Genomic DNA, 20,093 nt, shown 5'->3' on the forward strand with positions numbered 1-20,093 from the left:
CTGATGTAATACTGTATTTCTTTGACCCTTTGTGGCTAGTGCTCAACATGAAAACTGTCTTTTCATCTTTACATGCAAGACCAAATTTAGAATATTTTACAAAAAGAAATTGTCCCTTTGTTTCATTTAGTTTAGATTTTTCTTTTGGAATTGATGTGGCATGTCTTTATGGGATGGCTTAACTGTAACTGTTGTTACTATATTCATGGATGGGAGCTGGTCAGCTAATCGTGGTGACTTACAATACCTGGCAGTATGTACGTGATAGCCAGAAGGGGGGTTTGGGGGATCTTTGATGAGAAAGGAAGCAAGTGAAGTAATAATTTGAGTTGTTTTTAGAAGGTTTGAACTTGTTTCCTCTTTACCAGTATAAGGCTTTGAAGAGTATACATACCAGCTACCACTGTCAGACAGACCGAGCAAGTGACCACACAGTTTGGGTCACGTAGCTATCAGCTTTCATTCGAAAGATAGTGTGTTCGAACCCCTCTTTCGGCAGCCCTGAAGATGGTTTTCCATAATTTCCCATTTTCACACCCCCCAAATGATGGGGCTGTACCTTAATAAAGGCCACGGCCGCTTCCTTCCCGCTCCTAGACCTTTCCTATCCTAACATAGCCAAAAGACCCCACCTTTTGAGGGGGGAGGGGGCTTCATTGAGTTGTAAACCTTAAATGAAACTCTCCCCTTGAAGGATACAGTACTCTCGTCAATTGAAGTCTTAATACCAATATAATGGTCCGTTATTGGACATTATAAATTTTCCAGCTAACTCATTCTTGGTTGCCTGCGTTTCGCCCTCGTGTGCTAAGTTAGGCTCGTCAGTTGGGACTTAGCACACCACCCAAGACGCTAGTGCATACCGTGGAGGCCACTGCATAGGCTACTTGAAGCCACCAGCAGTGCCAATGCACTGTGAGAGCTATGTCTCATTTCCAAAAATAGATGCCTGCCTGGCCATCAAATGATGTAGATGTTGATTCCCATAGGGAACCTAAAATATTTTTCCCGAATGAGTAAATTTATAATACCAATATAATGGTCCGTTATTGGACATTATAAATTTTCCAGGTAACTCATTCTTGGTTGCCTGCGTTTCGCAAACATTGCCAATAAACACCAGAAATATGAACTCTCTCTCTAATACCTACACAATATCAAGTACGTGCATCTGAATCAACAGCTGCTTTGCGGATATTTGTGAAGGCACAGAGGTCTCTAGCTGTAATATTAGCTATCAAACCTGTTCCTGCATGGTGCTGCCATCTCCTGAGCCTAGTATTAACTATTACAGCAAAAATCTGTGCTAGTCTTGAAGAAGAGCTATATTCGGATATATCCATTCTCCGCTCGTGGATGAAAGATCGGTTACAGATATATCCGTGTTCTGCTCGGGAAAGGTAAAACCTTTCAAAACAGATACTTGTGATGTCTGTGACTCATATCATGTTAAGCTACAGCAGACTTTGACTGAGATGGAAGGGAAAGATACTGAAACTGCATTGACCTCGCACTTGCAAGATGCAGAATATCCCTACAGGCTTTAAATCAACTGATGCAAGTGAGGAAACAATAAGTATGAGACGCAAAGTAATTACTGCCGACCTGCAAAGGTGCCTTCTGACTCAATTCTTGACAAATAGCATACATTTTTTATAAAATAAAAAAATGCTTAGGACTCTTACATTATACTATGCTTGATTCATCTGACAATTTGGCCGCTTCTCTATTGTGGGAGTCAAAGGCAAAAAAAGGGATGGTAGTGATATAGCATTGGCAGTTTTAAAATGTACAGATGGTATTTTATCAGGAACAGATGTTAACACTGTTGCCATTGATGCTTTCATGGCCCGTACTTATAGACATGATGCTGTATAAGCTTTTGGGCTTATTCCGTGTCAAGAAAATAGGGTAGACACCCTCCGGTCGCCTTTGGTTTGACAGACACTCAACAAAAGGTCTTCTTGAGTGATTCCTACTTCCGATTCGGCAGTTTCTCAGATATAAAATGATGCCACAGTTTATCAGCATGCACAAACCAATTTACTAAAAGCTATCAGACCATAGATAATGCAGTTTGCAGAACTACTGAATCATAACAGCATCAAAGCAGCAACTCGCAAATTGCGCTAATTTCAATGTATATACATACAAATCATTATTTTACGAAAAAAAAAAATTGTGCGGGCTGCACGATGTAACACAAGACAGCTGTTTGGCTGCCACCTAGGCGCAAACTTCGCGACTGACGTGAGACAGAATATAAATGAATAGGACAGCAATAATCACATCTAGTATAAAGGAAGTTAGTTTTAAAAGACGCTAGTAGATGGCAGAAGTGGTTAGGAATATTCGGACGCCTATAGGCAATTAACCCAACATATGATTACATTTAGATTTACAAGAACGTCTAAAGGCGTCAATCCCAATGCACGTGCAATAACTGTTGGCGCTTTTAGGCATCAAATGCAGTTAACTCCATGGGATTGGAATGGCTGGTGCGACAATGTTCCTTCGAATACCATGTTATTAATTTAGAAAGGGGGTATTTCAACAATTTTCTGTACTCTGCCCCTAGGGCTTCGACCTTTGCTGTTTGCAAAGTCAACATTGATAAGCAGCCATTTTTGATCTCGCAGTATATTCATTTACACGCTAGACAAGGAATATTTACTACATATCATTTTAAGACTCTGCTTTCCAAGTGGTAGAGTTGGAGATATGCATGGAATCTCAAAGTGACTTTACCAGCACAGCTGGAAGTATGATACAACAATCCAATTCCAATACAAAAATTCAATGATCTCATGATGTACTGCAATTCTTACAATTATATTGCCATGATTACTACAAAACTTCACTTCATTTCTCCAGTGGGTTGATTATTCTGCCAATGAGGACGACTTCTGAGCTTTCATTATCATATTGTTCGTGATTAATGGAAACTTGTAGTGTTGAATAAATGTGAGTTCCTTTCTCTTTTAACGACACAGGCTTAGGCTCTATTGCCCATATTCGAAGATCAATTGATGAACGTTGGAGTAGAGTCCTGGGTCTGCTATTGAACAATATTTCAATCTTTTGACCACACCTAAAATAACTTTGCCCACTATGTACATGAATAGCAAGAAAACGTACGTACTGCTTTCTTAATGCTTTATCCACTTCATCGATTATTTTGAATTGACATTTCAACTGGTTCTCTTGTGAAATTACTAATGGCCGATGACCTAGCTTTTAGGCCCCTTAAAACAACAAACAAACAAATAACAAAATTACCAATATGTGACTTAGGTTGCTGAACTTCCCGACAAGAGAGAGAGAGAGAGAGAGAGTGCGCGCGTGCGAGCGTGTGTGTGTGTGTGTGTGTGTGTGTGTCTCTCTCTCCCTCTCCTCTTTGTACATTTTTTTATATCAACATGATACTTTGTTTTTATACCAGACAGGACAAATACAATAGTAGCCTATGTCAAGTTCAATTTAATTTTTACCTGTTCTGTTACAGCATCGTGGGAAAACAGAGAAAGGAATTTGTATGGAGCTTAGTATTTAAGTGTAGGATAAGGACAAGTGGTATTTTAGTGTAAGTCGTTAAAAATTTGGCGTGAGAATGGGGCATAAAACATAAAACTTAATATGTGCCTTTTATGGTTGGTTTTTGAGGAAAATTGCTCATATGTTTTTGTGGTAACTTTTTTCTGATACAATGGAAAAATAAGACACCTATCGGTGCAGTCGTCTGTAACTTTAAGTCCAGGAGCCAATAATTCATTCTGTGGAGATCACACCGACAACTTTTATACATATCTGTATTTTATAATGTTAACCTGATAGTTTTAATACCAGAAGGAAGACAAAAGAGATGCAACTGGACAGGGCTAGAGAGAGCAAGGAAAAAAGTACATCACAAGGTCTGCAACAACATGAGGGATCGACAGAAATGTAATCATTTGCATACTGAGTGATAGCTCTGTCAACGATGGGTAAAACGGCTAATATAAATATATAGCCCAGCAGCCAGTTGTAGGAGCCTTTTGTCCTTGTCTGTTTTTTTAAATCCTTGTCTCCTGTTGTTCACCCTCTGCCCGTACTGACCTGTCACCGTGTGTATCCTGTTACAAGTTCCTATACCTGTTCCTTTCTCTGTTTATATAGGGCTGTATTTTATTGAACTATGCCATTCTTATTTTAAATTTCTTTTGTTTTTCCTGCCGCAAAATACTGGTATTTCTACTGCTAATACCTTGTAAACATATATATCAGTGTAAACCCTAAAACTGAATGTTTTATGTTTTTTTGCTTTCAGTGCATTCGGAAGTGGCTCAGGACTAACAGCACCTGTCCAATGTGTCGCAAATATACTACTCTTAATGACGAGTTCCCTCCTTTGGCGTGAACCTCTATTGTTATACATGTTTATAAAATGGCATGGCTTACATGTCTTAGTTACAAGGTTAATAACCACGAAATTGTATTTTAAGTTCTAACTTCTGAAAGTGTTGCTCTAATATGTTCCTGCTTGCGTTGTACTGAATTGTAGTACTAGTCATTCTGACACTTGAAGAGGTTGGGGAAGTGGCAGTTTAAAACACCTGTTTTTTGTTGTTATATTTGAAGTTTTCAAAGCTATGTGAATTTTCATAATATAAAAATATAGCTTAAATAATAAAGAACTCATTAATATTATGATTCAGTTATTTTTAATATTTAAAAAACTGTGAATATTACATACTTTTATTTTCATGTGAGGCATCATTCTACTCTCTTTTCCAAAAGCTTAATTTCTAAGGTTATTATTTGATCCATGTTCCCTTCCATATCATCTTTTATTAAGATTAGATTCCTCTGAAAGAGTGTGTAAAATAACATATATTCATATGATATTTTACAAACTTCTGTTGAACCGAGGTCTGTGGGCACAAACTTGGAACAATTCTATACTCTAGGTATAGAGTCCTCCTTGTTTGTGGCATTAGTGAGGTAATCAAAGTATACTCTGATGAAATTAAAAATAACCTTACAAATTTGCTCTTGAAACTCCAAGGGACATAAAAATGTTGTATGTCCACCATTGAACGCTCAGGTTCACTTTTGAATGCTTATTTTGATATTCTGGGAAGCTCCTTGGTTTGGAAGTATGTGAAGTTAATTTACCATTGAAGAAAGTTTGGAAACAGGTTTGAAACAGTGCTTGGTGAAGGTGGGCAGCATGAGATAAGGAATGGATAGGACAAGAATGACAGGAATATGTAATTGAATCAGTGTGAAGGAAGTTAGTTTAGCTGCCTGTTGTCTGATATTAGTGGCTCTTACATATTCAGTGCCATGTCCATTAGTGGGTGTCAGATCTCCTTGAAGCAGCTGTTTTTGTTAATTCCATACTCTTTACAACGTCACTTCTAAACTTTCATTTCTTAAAATCTAGCTGATAGAATTAAGTGATATGATCAGAAATTATGTAGCTTTATTGAAAATAAAAATATATTTGGTAGACCAGTAGATTTCTGAAGTAGGTTTGTTTATAATGCCTAGGCCTAAAAATTTGCTCACCTCGTCGACTGTCTGCATCATATTTTCATCATCGGAAGTGTCATCCGCAGCTGTTCCTCCAAAGTATTCTCAGTTCCAAGTCTTTATATGCTGCTGATAATATTCAGAGGAAGTCAAGAACAAGTTTGACCTTGTTTGATTTTAGAATAAATTGATTGATATAGCAAGTGTCCCTGTTATTGGCTACTATCAATGAGAAGTATAAGAAACTCTCTGAACCTGTGTTCTAAGACATTTATAGTTGTGCTTGGCATTGGCAAATGTCAGTTGATGTGTTTGGTGGAGAATGTGTTAGTACATGCTGTATGAGGGATTGTCTTGAGTGGAAGTTCTGTTCCTCACAAAATAGCTACAAAGAAGAGTATACTGTACATATGTTTCATTGGTTTACATTGGAAGGAGAAGACTTGTGAATCAGATAGCACTAATTTAGAAAGGGTTGGATGATAGATCATGGCTTTAAACACTGTTTTTTGTATCCAAATTTTACATTGGATCTTTCTCTCGAACATGATATGGTACATAACTCCCGCTGCTGTCCAGCTGTGGGGGTGGACCTTGGGAGTAGAAAATATGACCTCCGTGATGGAGAGCTACAAGATTACGATAAAGGAGCTGCTTTCTTCTAAGAGTTTTTTTTTCAGTTCCACAGAACAGCACGCATGTTTGACAAGGGGGAAAAAAATTAAATATTGAAGATTTAAGAAACTGGTTTTCAGTGACAGAAATATTGCTCATTAATATATCTGACTTAGACTGTTAAACCTGAAAGAACATTTATTATTGATATTTAATATGATTTTATTACTGGAATTGACTCGTAGAGTACAACAAAGTTCGCCACAAATGACTGAATTAAATGCATCAAGCCAAAATATCGGCTACACGAGTGTTCTTGCTATATATCAGTATGCTAGTGTAGAAGAGTTTAATTGTTTAGAGGGCTTGTGAAAATGCTGCCTGTACAGTTGGAAGTTTTTGAGATACTTAACTTACCGAATAAGTACAGTATAACATTGGAATTCTGCTGAAAGAGTCTAACAGTAAGAAGTACAAATATGTACTTGCAAACTCTAGCATTAGTCTAATTTGACTCCATAATTTAAAAAATGTAATTCATCACATAATAGCACTGAAATAAATTATTGGAATTTTTGTTTGTTGCCTGCTCTTGATAGCCCCTTTAATAAATACAGATCTTCAAGATTCAAAAGCAATTAACTGTTCATCTGTAACACATTGAAGGGAACTTGCAGCACACAGAATGTGCTCTGTTTGTCACAGCAATTCTAAATAGAGATCTCTTTTCGTTTTTACATCATCGCTTTAATCTTCATCTTCACTACTTAGCCTCTTTCCATCCTACTTCATTCTTCCATCCTCGGGTCAGTAGCCATACCTGCTACTATACACAGGGACCAGCTAATTACTTTTCAAGACCGATGCAAGGTCAACAGATACATATTGTTACAGCAAAGTGTTTCTGAAAGTATAGCTTCACTGCTGTAATGAATAACAGTTAACATTTGGAAATTTGCAGGAACTGTGCAAAGATATTTCTTAAATGTCGGTTTATCATCATTATCAGTATTTCTTTTATGGAGGTTCGGCTGTATAATAAACCTGGACTTTATATCTGACCTCCCCATATGGTTTTCTGCCAAGTGATAAGGCGGAGTTCTAAGTGCTTTGCTGCTTCTTTCTTTTTTCCCTAAATATTAGAACTTTTCGCAAAGTATCTTGTGTCCATTTTCCTCTTCTGTTAAATTCTGAAACTCTCAGAATGGTATCGTTTATACCTTGGGAAGGTATTCTATAGTAACAAACTATGTTTCTAAAAGCAAACATTAATATACTCCACTGTAGACGATACTCACAGATGTCTATTTTGCCATCGATTCAAGTAACACCAATTCCAGACATGAACTTCCCCAACCTTCTTTATGGCTTTTGAAACACTTTGTTGTACTTATTTAGTATTGTTATTTTGCTTTATTTTAGCTTATTTGTGCTTATGTTCTTTGCGTAAGTGACGTAATCTTACTTTCAGTATTATTCTTATACTCGTTTAATTGTATGCTATTTTAATTGTGTATTCTATTTATTTTTAATATAAAACCAGTGATACTGGCAGTTGTTAAGAAATATGACTGACTGAATAATAGGTTCATTTATTGTACTGTAATTGTATTGTTTTATTTCAATAAATAAATATCTCTGTTATGTGGCCTTCATTTTTATTTCCTGTATTCTTAACCCTTACACTGCTACGCCCGAGATATCTCGGGCATGGTAATACGTCATGTCCTTGCTGCGCCCGAGATATCTCGTCGGTAACTTTAGCTAAATTTCTGAAAAGGAAATATATGCCTTTGGAGTTTCCTTTGTTTTTTCAAACTTGAGTGGCAACAAGCTACATCTTTTAGCAGCATAATTGACCATCAGTCAAAGCGGAGACTGCATTTTAATGCTATCTGCGGTCAAATATCTTAAATAATGCACTCAGCTCAGTGTGCAACCTACGTTGGCATTCTGTTATTGAACCTTGTATTCGCGGCCTAGTGCCTGTATACTGAACTGTGACTGGAACCCAACACTATTTGTCGAATTGGATGACTAAACTATGTATCTGGTGGACTCTAGACTATTTTAGTGAATGGGCGCATTGGACATTTTATGTGCTTGTAAACTACTCATTGTATGGATGGCTATTAGGACATGACAGCACCTAATTATCCTGCATGTTTTATCTGGTGTGTATAATCGTACTGTGGACAGCAACGAGTATTTCTACACCATCTGTGTCCATATATTGCAACTACTATGTGTGTTTTGACAGTTCCCGCCAGGGCGAGTACCGAGACTAGACTGTGTCGCTTCTAGCAGCGGATAGTGAAGTGTGTCTGTTTGCGCTTGAATCTGCTTGCAAACGGACGCTGCTGCAGAAAATGGAGTACTTAGCAGCTCCTAAAATAATGGACGTCCCGTCTGTATGGGTTAGAGGATATATATGTATCCCAGCAAGGGGATGGTGTTGTGCTTAACCTTTTTATCATCTTAATATAATGTAGATATGTAGTTTTTGTTTTATTTTTTTTTACTTGTGCTTGGTAGTGTTGGGTCAAATATGAGGTGAGCTATCTAGGCGTATGGCTTCCTTGTAAATACATTTAATGCATTATTTCTGTTAAAATTATTTTATTGGTGTATGATTTATATTCCATTTAGTGTTTTTATTTGAATGTAAATTGTATCTCAGTTTGGTGGTATGTAGTTCTTGCTTCGAATGTGTGTGACGGATGTCCATTATTGTGCTTAGGTAATCTTTGAAATTCTCCGTTGCCTTATTTTTTTAAATTTGTTGTTCTCTTCATCTGTTTTTTTTTCTGCGTGTTTGCGGGTGATTTTCTGTGCCATGTCTTTATGCGTGTGCCGTTACCCTTTGATATCATCTCCATCATTGATGTATTGTGGGCACATATTCGTGTTCATTTTTGGTGGTTATTCTTTTATATGTGATTCTTGCTTCTGTTCGTGTGTTTCGGCTTGCGCGTGCCCGTAATTGACCTAACACTACACTTACACTAGTCTCTAAAATTCCTTTTTAAATTTTACTATTATTATTATTATTATTATTATTATTATTATTATTATTGTAAGTCTGTAAATTGTTATATCTGTTAGGGAATATTTTATTTGGGTTGGAATGCGTTATTTTCATTTCCATTGCGGGCGTTTAAAGTATGTCTTACTCAATATATTCATGTAATCCTGCATTAATGTTATCTTAATGTTTCAACAATGTACTGGTAACGTTGGTTAAATCGAGGTCTTGGACAGCCCTAGTGCGTGAGATATTTGGTCGGGTTCTTATCTTATTTTCTATTGTTGATTATCTCTTTGTGCCCGACAGTTATGTAACTGTTGATTATTGTGAATTGTCTGCCGCGATAACAGCATCTTGTGTATTGGTTCGTGAATATTACAATGAATTGTTTTTCTTTACAAGCTGTATTCGTTTTGCGGTCTCAGTGATGTGAAGTGAACTGGCTCGTTCCTTTTAAAAATGTTTCTGCTGTTTTATTTATTGCCCTTGCCTACCATGGTTTTGTGATTAATTTTATTTTTACTTTGGGGTATTTTTCTAATTTTGGACAAGCTTTGGTGGTGATATGTCTGGATTTGTGTTTTGATTTTGTTCAACGTTTATGTCGGGTGACCTTCATTTATGTGGGTAACTTATTGTGGGAATTTTGCCTCCACTGGATGCTGTCAAAAGCCCTCAATTTGCCATCCAACCCATTTTTCCTGTGTTAAATTTTAAATTTCATTTAATGTAGGTATATTTCAAAGATGTGTAATGTTAGAAGCTGGTGCACCAGGATAGTTTGGGTAATAGACGGAATTTATTTACTTCAGAACACCTTATTACATCTAGATTATTTATTTAATGAATATTTATTATACTCCGTACTATTTTATTTTTTTGCAAGAGTTACTTAATATTATTATTTCTGAGAGTTTTTTTTATTTTTCAAATTTAAATTGTAAACTTGTGAATATTTGGATTATATAATTCCACCTTTACAATACTGCAAGTGTCTTTATTAAAAAGACTACATTAAATTACATTCATGATACATGTTTCGTCCTCTTATGGGACATCTTCAGTCACAAATACAAAACATTAAAAATAAGGCGAGGACACGTTGAATTGAGTAGATAAAAAGTCTTAGTATCATGTGACGCGGCGTGGTGGCGTCTTGTCAATCATCAATATTAAAATGGTGCGGCGTGAACATGAAGTGAAACATGAAGTCCAATATGAAGTTTATATTTTTATTTTAAATATTTTTTTTACTTGTGTGTGGTAGTGTAATCCCGCATTAATGTTGCAAATCTTGGTGTCGTTTTTGGGTGAATTCTAAATTCTTGTGTGCACACTCCATAATGACGCTACACTAGCCTAGCGTCATTTACCTTACCTTTCTTGGGGTGTAGCAATGTTTTCAAGTAGCGGACGGCGTGTTCTTTCCAAGTTCGAACTTATAGAAGCTGTGAATACTCTTGAATCGGAAGATGAGTACTCAGATATCAGTGATTTGGGTAGTGATTATAGTCCTAGTGACAGTGGTGACAGTGATAATGCTGAGCCCCAAGTACCAGCTCCACAAACCAGGAAAAGAATTTGTTCTGAACCTGATTTATTCCAATGGCGCCCCTGTAATATGTTTAGTCCAGTAATACACAGTTTTGATGACAGTTAATCGGGTATATCATTCGGTGTGATTCATGATTAACCAGCGGCTTTACCGAGCTCGATATCGCTTAAGTGCGGCCATTATCCAGTAATCGGGAGATAGTGGGTTCGACCCCCACTGTCGGCAGCCCTGAAGATGGTTTTTCGTGGTTTCCCATTTTCGCACCAGGCAAATGCTGGGTCCGTACCTTAATTAAGGCCAGGGCCGCTTCCTTCCCATTCCTAGGCCTTTTCTATCCGATCGTCGCCGAAAGACCTATCTGTGTCGGTGCGACGTAAAAAAAAAAAAAACAGCAGCTTTAGACGTATTTCAGTGCTTCTTTCGACAAGAAATTGTGGAGCATATAGCACTTGAAACAAACAAGGATTTTGTATTTGTTACGCAAACATTGCCACCGTCTCAAAGTTCAAGGTTACAGAAATGGAGGGAAACCACACCTGAACAACTATACCTCTTTTTTGCCGTGACATTGCTTATGGCAAGAATGAAGAAACTTATTCTTGAAAACTGGTCAACTGATCCTCTAATAATGACCCAGCAGTTCTCGGATTACATGTCTAGAGACAGGTATCTCTTATTATTGCGGTTGTTACATTTCATTGACAACAACAATCAGCCTGAAGGTGACCGGCTGTATAAATAAAGCCTGTAATTCACCATCTCAGAAACAAGTTCAGAGAAACGTTCACCCCGTTCAAAAACATTTGTATTGATGAAAGTTTGATGCTTTTCAAAGGCAGGCTTTCTTTCATTCATACAGTTTATCCCATCAAAGAGACACAGATTTGGAATAAAGACATTTGTTATCTGCGATTGTGAGACCTGATATGTTTTGGATTTTATTGTTTACGGTCAACTAAAGAAATAATTCCTGAACGTGAATTTGGGGTATCAGATGTAGTTGTCTTGACGCTAATTGAAAGGTACTTACAGAAAGGACATACATTGTGGGTAGATAACAGGTATTCAGGTCCAAAACTGTACGAGCACCTACATAAAAACAAAATCAACACATGTGGTACTGTCAGGAAAAACAGGAGGGGTATGTCAAAATTTACTACAAAATTGAAGAAAGGACAAACTGAATCAAAAGCGACAGGTAACATGATTGCTGTCAGGTGGTTCGATCGTAGGGAAGTTCGTATGCTGACCACACAACATACTGACAACGTGAGATCTACAGGGAAGATGGACAGACAGACAGACAGGACTGGCTGTAGAGAAACCCCATTGCGTTATTGACTATAACAAGTACATAGGTCCTGTTGACCGGTCAGACATGATGATCAGTTCTATCGAGTGTATGCAGAAGTCAATGAAATGGTGCTGAAAGTCCTTTTTCCACCAGTTGGACATCATTGTTCTCATGCCCTCTTAAATGTCAAAACTGGACAGAACATATCTCCGGCAGATTTCCAGCTACAGTTTATAAGGGAACTCATCCAGAAGTACCACGTTTCTAGACAAACCAGTAAAAGAGGACGTCCTACATCTGGTGATCAACCACTCAGAATGAGAGATACATTTCCCATCCCCTGTACAACCTACACCAAAGAAGAAATTTCCTAAAAGATGCTGCCATGTCTGCTCCAACACAACTGGCGAAAAGAAGAGGCAAGAAACCCGGTACATGTGCGTCAAATGTGGCGTGGCTCTCTGTGTTCACCCCTGCTTCGAAATATAGTGCACAGTAGTGAAGTTTTGAAGATGGACACATTGGAGTGTCTACTGTAAATAATGAAACAATTTGGTGTAAATTGTGTGAGTTGATATTTTAGTACTTGGTGTTTTCTCCACATTTCTTATTTTGGCCAACCCTGACTTAAATTTAAATTTTTGTTACATTATTAAATAATGAAATGTTCTTTGATTGTTATTTATTAGGAAATAATTAGTCATACCCGATCAGGCAAAGAACATTGCTTTCAGATATCAGAACCTGAAGATTAAAATAGTGAATGTGATTAAGTAACTTAGTACCAGAACTTCCTTAAGAGATACAACAATAAAAACACAGAAACACCATCCAGACATGGAACACACAGAAGATTACTAACAAAATATGGTTAACAGAAGAAATAAAATTCCTTTATAGAAAAATACAATTCCTTAACACCAAACTCTATGAAAAACACCTAGAAGCATCCCATGTTTCACCACCAAGTTTTTGGGACAACTTCCAACAAATAACTCAAGACAAAGTAACTAACCTAGCAATCCGGAAACAGCACACATTAGATAAGAAGCTAAATGCACTCGGTTACAAATCCAAAACAAACAGGACAGTAACACCCCCTTCAAATGCAACAAAGAAAACGAACACACCTTCCACCCACCCATAATGAATTTAACAGACACAAACTTCGATGAAACAGAGACCAATATATTGAGCAAAGGACCTAAACACAATTGGGAGAACACATCAACCTTTCATAACCTCACAACCATCATTGCTGAAACTGAAAATGCTCTAAATAAAGTTCCTCATGATTTACACGACGAGATCAGAATTGAGGTTAAGAACAAATTACAGCAATACATTAACAAGATTAACAACAACTACTACTACTACTACTACTACTACTACAGAAGCAAAACTGATAATATCCAACTCAGGAAACTCTTAAGACAAAATCAAGCATGACAATCTATTAATAACAAAGGCAGACAAAGGTAACACCACAGTCATCATCGACAGAAACGAATACATCAATAAAACTAAACAGTGTTTCCCAGATGTCACCTTTCAAATTAAACAAAAAGACCCAACTGCCAGTATCAAAAAAAAATCTCAAAACATTACTGAAAAACACCTTTCTCCTTAACGAACAAGAAACTACGAATCTGACTATAATGAATCCCAAACTGCCGTCTGCGAAAGCCTACCCTAAAATCCACAAAGACGAAATACCCATGAGACCAGTCATAAATTATAGATCAAGCCCGACGTACAAATTATCATGCTTCATACAAACATTTCTCAAAAACACTACAAATTCTTAGCCAAGAAATCAGTACGAAATTCAATAGAATTCTGCAACATCACGAAAGAGCTGAAAATCGAACGACACCACGCTCTATCTATCTATCATTAACACGTACCCTAACATACCCATACAGAAAACAATAAGACTAATAGAATCAAATTTAAGAAATCACAGTAATCTAAGTGTCCTTGAAATAGATGAATTTATTAATTTACTTGAATTTGCCCTCAACAATAATTACTTTAGATTCCACGACACTATCTACAAACATCGGTTCACCAGCTTTAGGAATACTAGCCGAGATCTACATAGATCACTTTGAACACTCAGAAATTAGTAAAATTAACAATATATCATTCTGGTGCAGATTTTTAGATATCTTCGCTGTTATAGACTGCAGGTTTACAAACGAAAACAACATACTTGAACAGCTAAACAAAATAGATCCACATATAAAATTTACGATGAAAACTGAGAAAAATCACACTCTGAATTACCTTGATTTATCCGTTACCAAAACTGAAGACCACTTGACATACAAAATCTACAGAAAACCTATAGTATGCGAACCTTTTCTTGAGCCCTAGTTCTCATTCAGCACTATGGAGATCAGGGCTCAAGAAAAGGTTCGCTCACCCCAACGCACACAAAAAGGCGGCATACTACAGTATGATATACAGAGCTTTCAACATACCCCTGTCCCAAGAAGATTTTTTTTTTACATCGCACCGACACAGATATGTCTTATGGTGACGATGGGATAGGAAAGGCCTAGGAAGTGGAAGGAAGCGGCTGTGGCCTTAATTAAGGTACAGCCCCGACATTTGCCTGGTGTGAAAATGGGAAACCACGGAAAACCATCTTCAGGGCTGCCAACAGTGGGGCTCGAACCCACTATCTCCCGATTACTGGATACTGGCCGCTCTTAAGCGACTGCAGCTATCGAGCTCAGTCAGAAGAATTAAATAAGGAACTAAACCTAATTCACGAAATAGCAGAGCATAACGGATACAATAAAAACATGATAAACAATATAATTCACAAAATAAAACATCAACCGAAATCCAAATTAAGTAAAAACAACAAACCTAAGAAAGACTATGCACTTTTTACCTTTAACAACAACCACATCCAGCCCATAACTAATATTTTCAAGAGACACAATCTAAGAATAGCTTACAGAACCACACGTAATAATGCTTCCATTTTACATAACACTAAATCTGTCAACGTAAACAACAAATACAGCCACTCAGGAGTGTACCGCATAAAATGCAATGATTGTGAAGCCAGCTACATTGGATGATTTTCTATTCGCTACAGCGAACACGTCAATGCCACTAAATATAATCGTTTTTCATCCATAGGGCAACATGTCGAAGAGCACAAGCATAAGTTCACTAATATCGAGAATGATATGGACATTTTAAATATTAACCCCACAGGCCCATTGCTCAATATCATGGAAGATTTTTATATCAATATGGACCAATACGCTAATCCCAACCTCAACTTAAAAGAAATCACAGATAAAACAAACATTCTCTTCAACACAGCCATTCCCATTCTAAAAGACACATATTTAAAAAGAATCAACAGACACAAACCCACACACAACCCAAAAGACACACCCCACTCCACCCCACCCCCTCCAGAGGCTACTTCCCCCTCCCCACCACTCAATCTGAACACTACGACAGCCACACGACGTACACGCAACAGTGTGCAGCACACTCCCGACTATACTCGAAGACATATCCAGCCCACACGTAAGTAACACACACTCTATAGCACACAAACCATTTAGCAGGCACACTCTATCAGGTATTCGAATTCCTACTTCCTTTTTCTTTCTCAGATTTTTGAATTTACCTGAGCATAAATGCAAGTATGAAAAAGGGAGCACCGGGCGAGTTGGCCATGCGGTTAGAGGCGCGCGCCTGTGAGCTTTCATCCGGGAGATAGTGGGTTTGAACCCCACTGTCGGCAGCCCTGAAGATGGTTTTCCGTGGTTTCCCATTTTCACACCAGGCAAATGCAGGGGCTGTACCTTAATTAAGGCCACGGCCGCTTCCAACTCCTAGGCCTTTCCTATCCCATCGTCACCATAAGACCTATCTCTGTCGGTGCGACGTAAAGCCACTAGCAAAAAAAAAGGGGGGGAGCTCTATCAACCTACTTTCTTTAATTCCAAAAATTCATCCATAGCATGATATGCCTCAACAAGGATCCTGAAAGCTAGCATGTATTAACATCATCATATACTGAGAATGAACATAGTACCTGTTAAACAAGCTACAGAACCTCAGTCTATTACGTTCCCTGCAAAATTGCGGCCCAACAATGCACCTTGATTTTATCTATACAACAGTTGGACATAATGCTGGCATACTACATAGATATTTGAACTTGACACCAAAACCTCAGTGATCCTTTATTCTATGTGTTGTGTTTGAGTCATCAGTCCATAGACTGGTTTGATGCAGCTCTCCATGCCACCCTATCCTGTGCTAACCTTTTCATTTCTACGTAACTATTGCATCCTACATCTGCTCTAATCTGTTTGTCATATTCATACCTTGGTCTACCCCTACCGTTCTTGCCACCTACACTTCCTTCAAAAACCAACTGAACAAGTCCTGGGTGTCTTAAGATGTGTCCTATCATTCTATCTCTTCTTCTCGTCAAGTTCAACCAAATCGATCTCTTCTCGCCAATTCGATTCAGTATTTTCTCATTCGTGATCCAATCTATCCATCTCACCTTCAGCATTCTTCTGTAACACCATATTTCTAAACCATCTATTCTCTTTCTTTCTGAGCTAGTTATCGTCCATGGTTCACTTCCATACAATGCCATCTCCACACGAAAGTCTTCAAAAACAACATATCAATGTTTGAAGTGAGCAAATTTCTTTTCTTAAGAAAGCTCTTCCTTGCTTGTGCTAGTCTGCATTTTATGTCCTCCTTACTTCTGCCATCGTTAGTTATTTTACTACCCAAGTAACAATATTCATCTACTTCCTTTAAGACTTCATTTCCTAATCTAATATTTCCTGCATCACCTGCCTTCGTTCGACTGCACTCCATTACTTTTGTCTTGGACTTATTTATTTTCATCTGGTACTCCTTACCCAAGACTTCATCCATACCATTCAGCAACTTCTCGAGATCTTCTGCAGTCTCAGATAAAATAACAATATCATCAGCAAATCTCAAGGTTTTGATTTCCTCTCCTTGGACTGTGATTCCCTTTCCAAATTTCTCTTTGATTTCCTTTACTGCCTGTTCTATGTAAACATTGAAAAGGAGAGGGGACAAACTGCAGCCTTGCCTCACTCCTTTCTGGATTGCTGCTTCTTTTTCAAAGCCCTCGATTCTTATCACTGCAGACTGATTTTTATACAGGTTGTAGATAATTCTTCGTTCTCGGTATCTGATCCCTATCATCTTCAGAATCATAAATAGCCTGGTCCAATCAACATTATCGAATGCCTTTTCTAGATCTACGAATGCCATGTACGTGGGCTTGTTCTTGATTCGATCCTCTAAGATCAGACGTAAAGTCAGGATTGCTTCACGTGTTCCTACATTTCTTCTGAAGCCAAATTGATCTTCCCCCAACTCAGCTTCAACTTGTTTTTCCATTCTTCTGTAATTACTACGTGTTAAAATTTTGCAGGCATGAGATACTAAACTAATGGTGCGGTAGTTTTCACACCTGTCAGCACCGGCTTTCTTGGGAATAGGTATAACAACATTCTGCCGAAAATCGGATGGGACTTCTCCTGTCTGATACATCTTGCACACTGAATGAAATAACCTTACCATGCTGGTTTCTCCTAAGGCAGTCAGTAATTCAGAGGGAATATCATCAATTCCAGGTGCCTTGTTCCTATTTAGGTCACTCACAGCTCTGTCAAACTCTGATCTCGTCGCCATAAGACCTATCTGTGTCGGTGCGACGTAAAGCCCCTAGCAAACTCTGACCTCAAAATTGGGTCCCCCATTTCATGAGCATCAACAGCCTCTTCATGTTCCAGAACCAAATTATCTACATCGTTACCTTGATACAACTGTTGGATATGCTCCTGCCATCTTTCTGCTTTGTCTTCTTTCTCTAGAAGTGGCTTTCCATCTGAGCTCTTAATATTCATGCACCTAGATTTCCTTTCTCCAAAGGTTTCCTTCATTTTCCTGTACGCAGCATCTACCTTTCCCAGGACCATACAGCCTTCGACATCCTTGCACTTCTCCTTCAGCCATTCTTCCTTAGCTACCTTGCACTTTCTATCCACTTCATTTTTTAATCGCCTGTATTCTTTTCTGCCCTCTTCATTTCTAGCATTCTTGTATTTTCGTCGTTCATCAATCAGGTCTAGTATCTCCTGAGTTATCCACTGATTCTTAGTTGATCTTTTCTTCCCTCCAAACATTTCCTCAGCAGCCCTACTGACTTCATTTTTCATGACTCTCCACTCTTCCTCTACTGTGTTTCCTTCGGCCTTTTCATTTAGTCCTTGTGCAACATGTTCCTTGAAACAATCCCTCACACTCTTTTCTTTCAACTTGTCTAGATCCCATCTTTTTGCATTCTTTCCTTTCTTCAATTTCTTCAACTTCATATGGCATTTCATGACCAACAAGTTGTGGTCAGAGTCCACGTCTGCTCCTGGGAAAGTTTTGCAATCCAACACCTGGTTTCTGAATCTCTGCCTAATCATAATGAAGTCTATTTGATACCTTCCAGTGTCTCCAGGTCTCGTCCACGTATAAAGCCGCCGTTTGTGGTGTTTGAACCAAGTATTGGCGAGGACTAAATTATGATCAGTGCAGAATTCAACCAGCCGACTTCCTCTTTCATTCCTTTGTCCCAATCCAAATTCTCCTACTGTGCTACCTTCTCTTCCTTGGCCTACCACTGCATTCCAGTCTCCCATCACAATTAGATTCTCGTCACCTTTGACATATTGTATTAAATCTTCTATCTCCTCATATATTCTTTCAATTTCATCATCATCCGCTGAATTAGTAGGCATATAGACCTGCACTATTGTGGTGGGCATTGGTTTGGTGTCTATCTTGGCGACAATAATTCTTTCACTATGCTGGTCGTAGTAGCTTATCCGCTGCCCTATTTTCTTATTCATTATTAAACCAACTCCTGCATTTCCCCTGTTTGATTTCGTGTTGATAATTCGGTAGTTGCCTGACCAAAAATCCTGTTCTTCCTGCCAACGTACTTCACTTATACCAACTACATCTAACTTTAGCCTATCCATCTCCCTTTTCAGATTCTCTAACCTACCACAACGATTCAAACTTCTAACATTCCACACTCTGACTCGCAGAATGTCAGTATACATCTTCCTGATGATCGCCCCCTCTCGTGTAGTCCCCACCCGGAGATCCGAATGGGGGACTAGTTTACCTCCGGAATATTTTACCCGGGAGGAAGCCATCATCAGTACATCCTTCATACAGAGAGAGCTGCATGTCCTCGGGAGGTAGTTACGGCTGTAGTTTCCCGTTGCTTTCAGTCGTGTAGCAGTATCAACACAGCTAAGCCATGTTGAGTATTATTACAAGGCCGTATCAGTCAATCACTTAGACTGCCGCCCTTGCAACTACCGAAAGGCTGCTACCCCGCTTTCGATGAACCATTCGTTAGTCTGGTCTCTCAACAGATACCCATCCGATATGGTTGCACCTGCGGCTCGGCTATCTGCATCATTGGGACACGCAAGGCTCCCCACCGCGGCAAGCTCATATGGTTCGCAGAGGAGCTCAGCTATACAATTTTTGGAATATGTGGCATTCAAGGGACTCCAGCAGGCCAAAGCCCTTCATTGTACCATATGTATATATGTATCTTGTTTGACGTGCTGTTGGCAATAGTATAGATTTTTGAATGGAACTCCAACAAGTCAAAGCCCTATAATTGTACCATATGTATATATCTTAACAGTAGTATTATATTAGAATAAGGCATTCTTGTTAAATTAGTTTTTAGTAATGTTTTATATACAATCGCTATTAAGCAGGTTCACCAACAGCTGATGATGACCTATTTACGGGTCGAAGGTACGGTTTTAATGTAGATAATTTTAAACATTTTGTAAATAAAGTATTGATTAGGTGGAAAATTCATCCTTCATACGTGTGTATACCCGATCTATTCAAGGTGATGACCAGTGAGTACTTTGACTATTATGGACAACCCTGATTTGTAAAGTAGCTGAAATGTGTCACATTCATAATTGTTGAAAGAGCATTGTGCAGTTTGGTGAGAATTT

The 20,093-nt window shown here is 38.3% G+C and overlaps 1 protein-coding gene across 1 annotated transcript in view; it reads left to right on the forward strand.

The window, feature by feature from the left end:
* The window catches only part of LOC136879362 (E3 ubiquitin-protein ligase TTC3), a 349,380-nt gene extending 341,607 nt beyond the window's left edge, over positions 1–7,773 (forward strand). Inside the window, exon 30 of the mRNA XM_068229092.1 lies at positions 4,307–7,773. Within this exon, the coding sequence (XP_068085193.1) occupies positions 4,307–4,396 (90 nt within the window). The 3' untranslated portion in view covers positions 4,397–7,773. The remainder of the gene's footprint in view (positions 1–4,306) is intronic.
* Positions 7,774–20,093: the final 12,320 nt, after the last annotated feature.

Source organism: Anabrus simplex, chromosome 8 (genome assembly GCF_040414725.1).
Source record: "Anabrus simplex isolate iqAnaSimp1 chromosome 8, ASM4041472v1, whole genome shotgun sequence".
Classification (NCBI taxonomy): domain Eukaryota; kingdom Metazoa; phylum Arthropoda; class Insecta; order Orthoptera; family Tettigoniidae; genus Anabrus; species Anabrus simplex.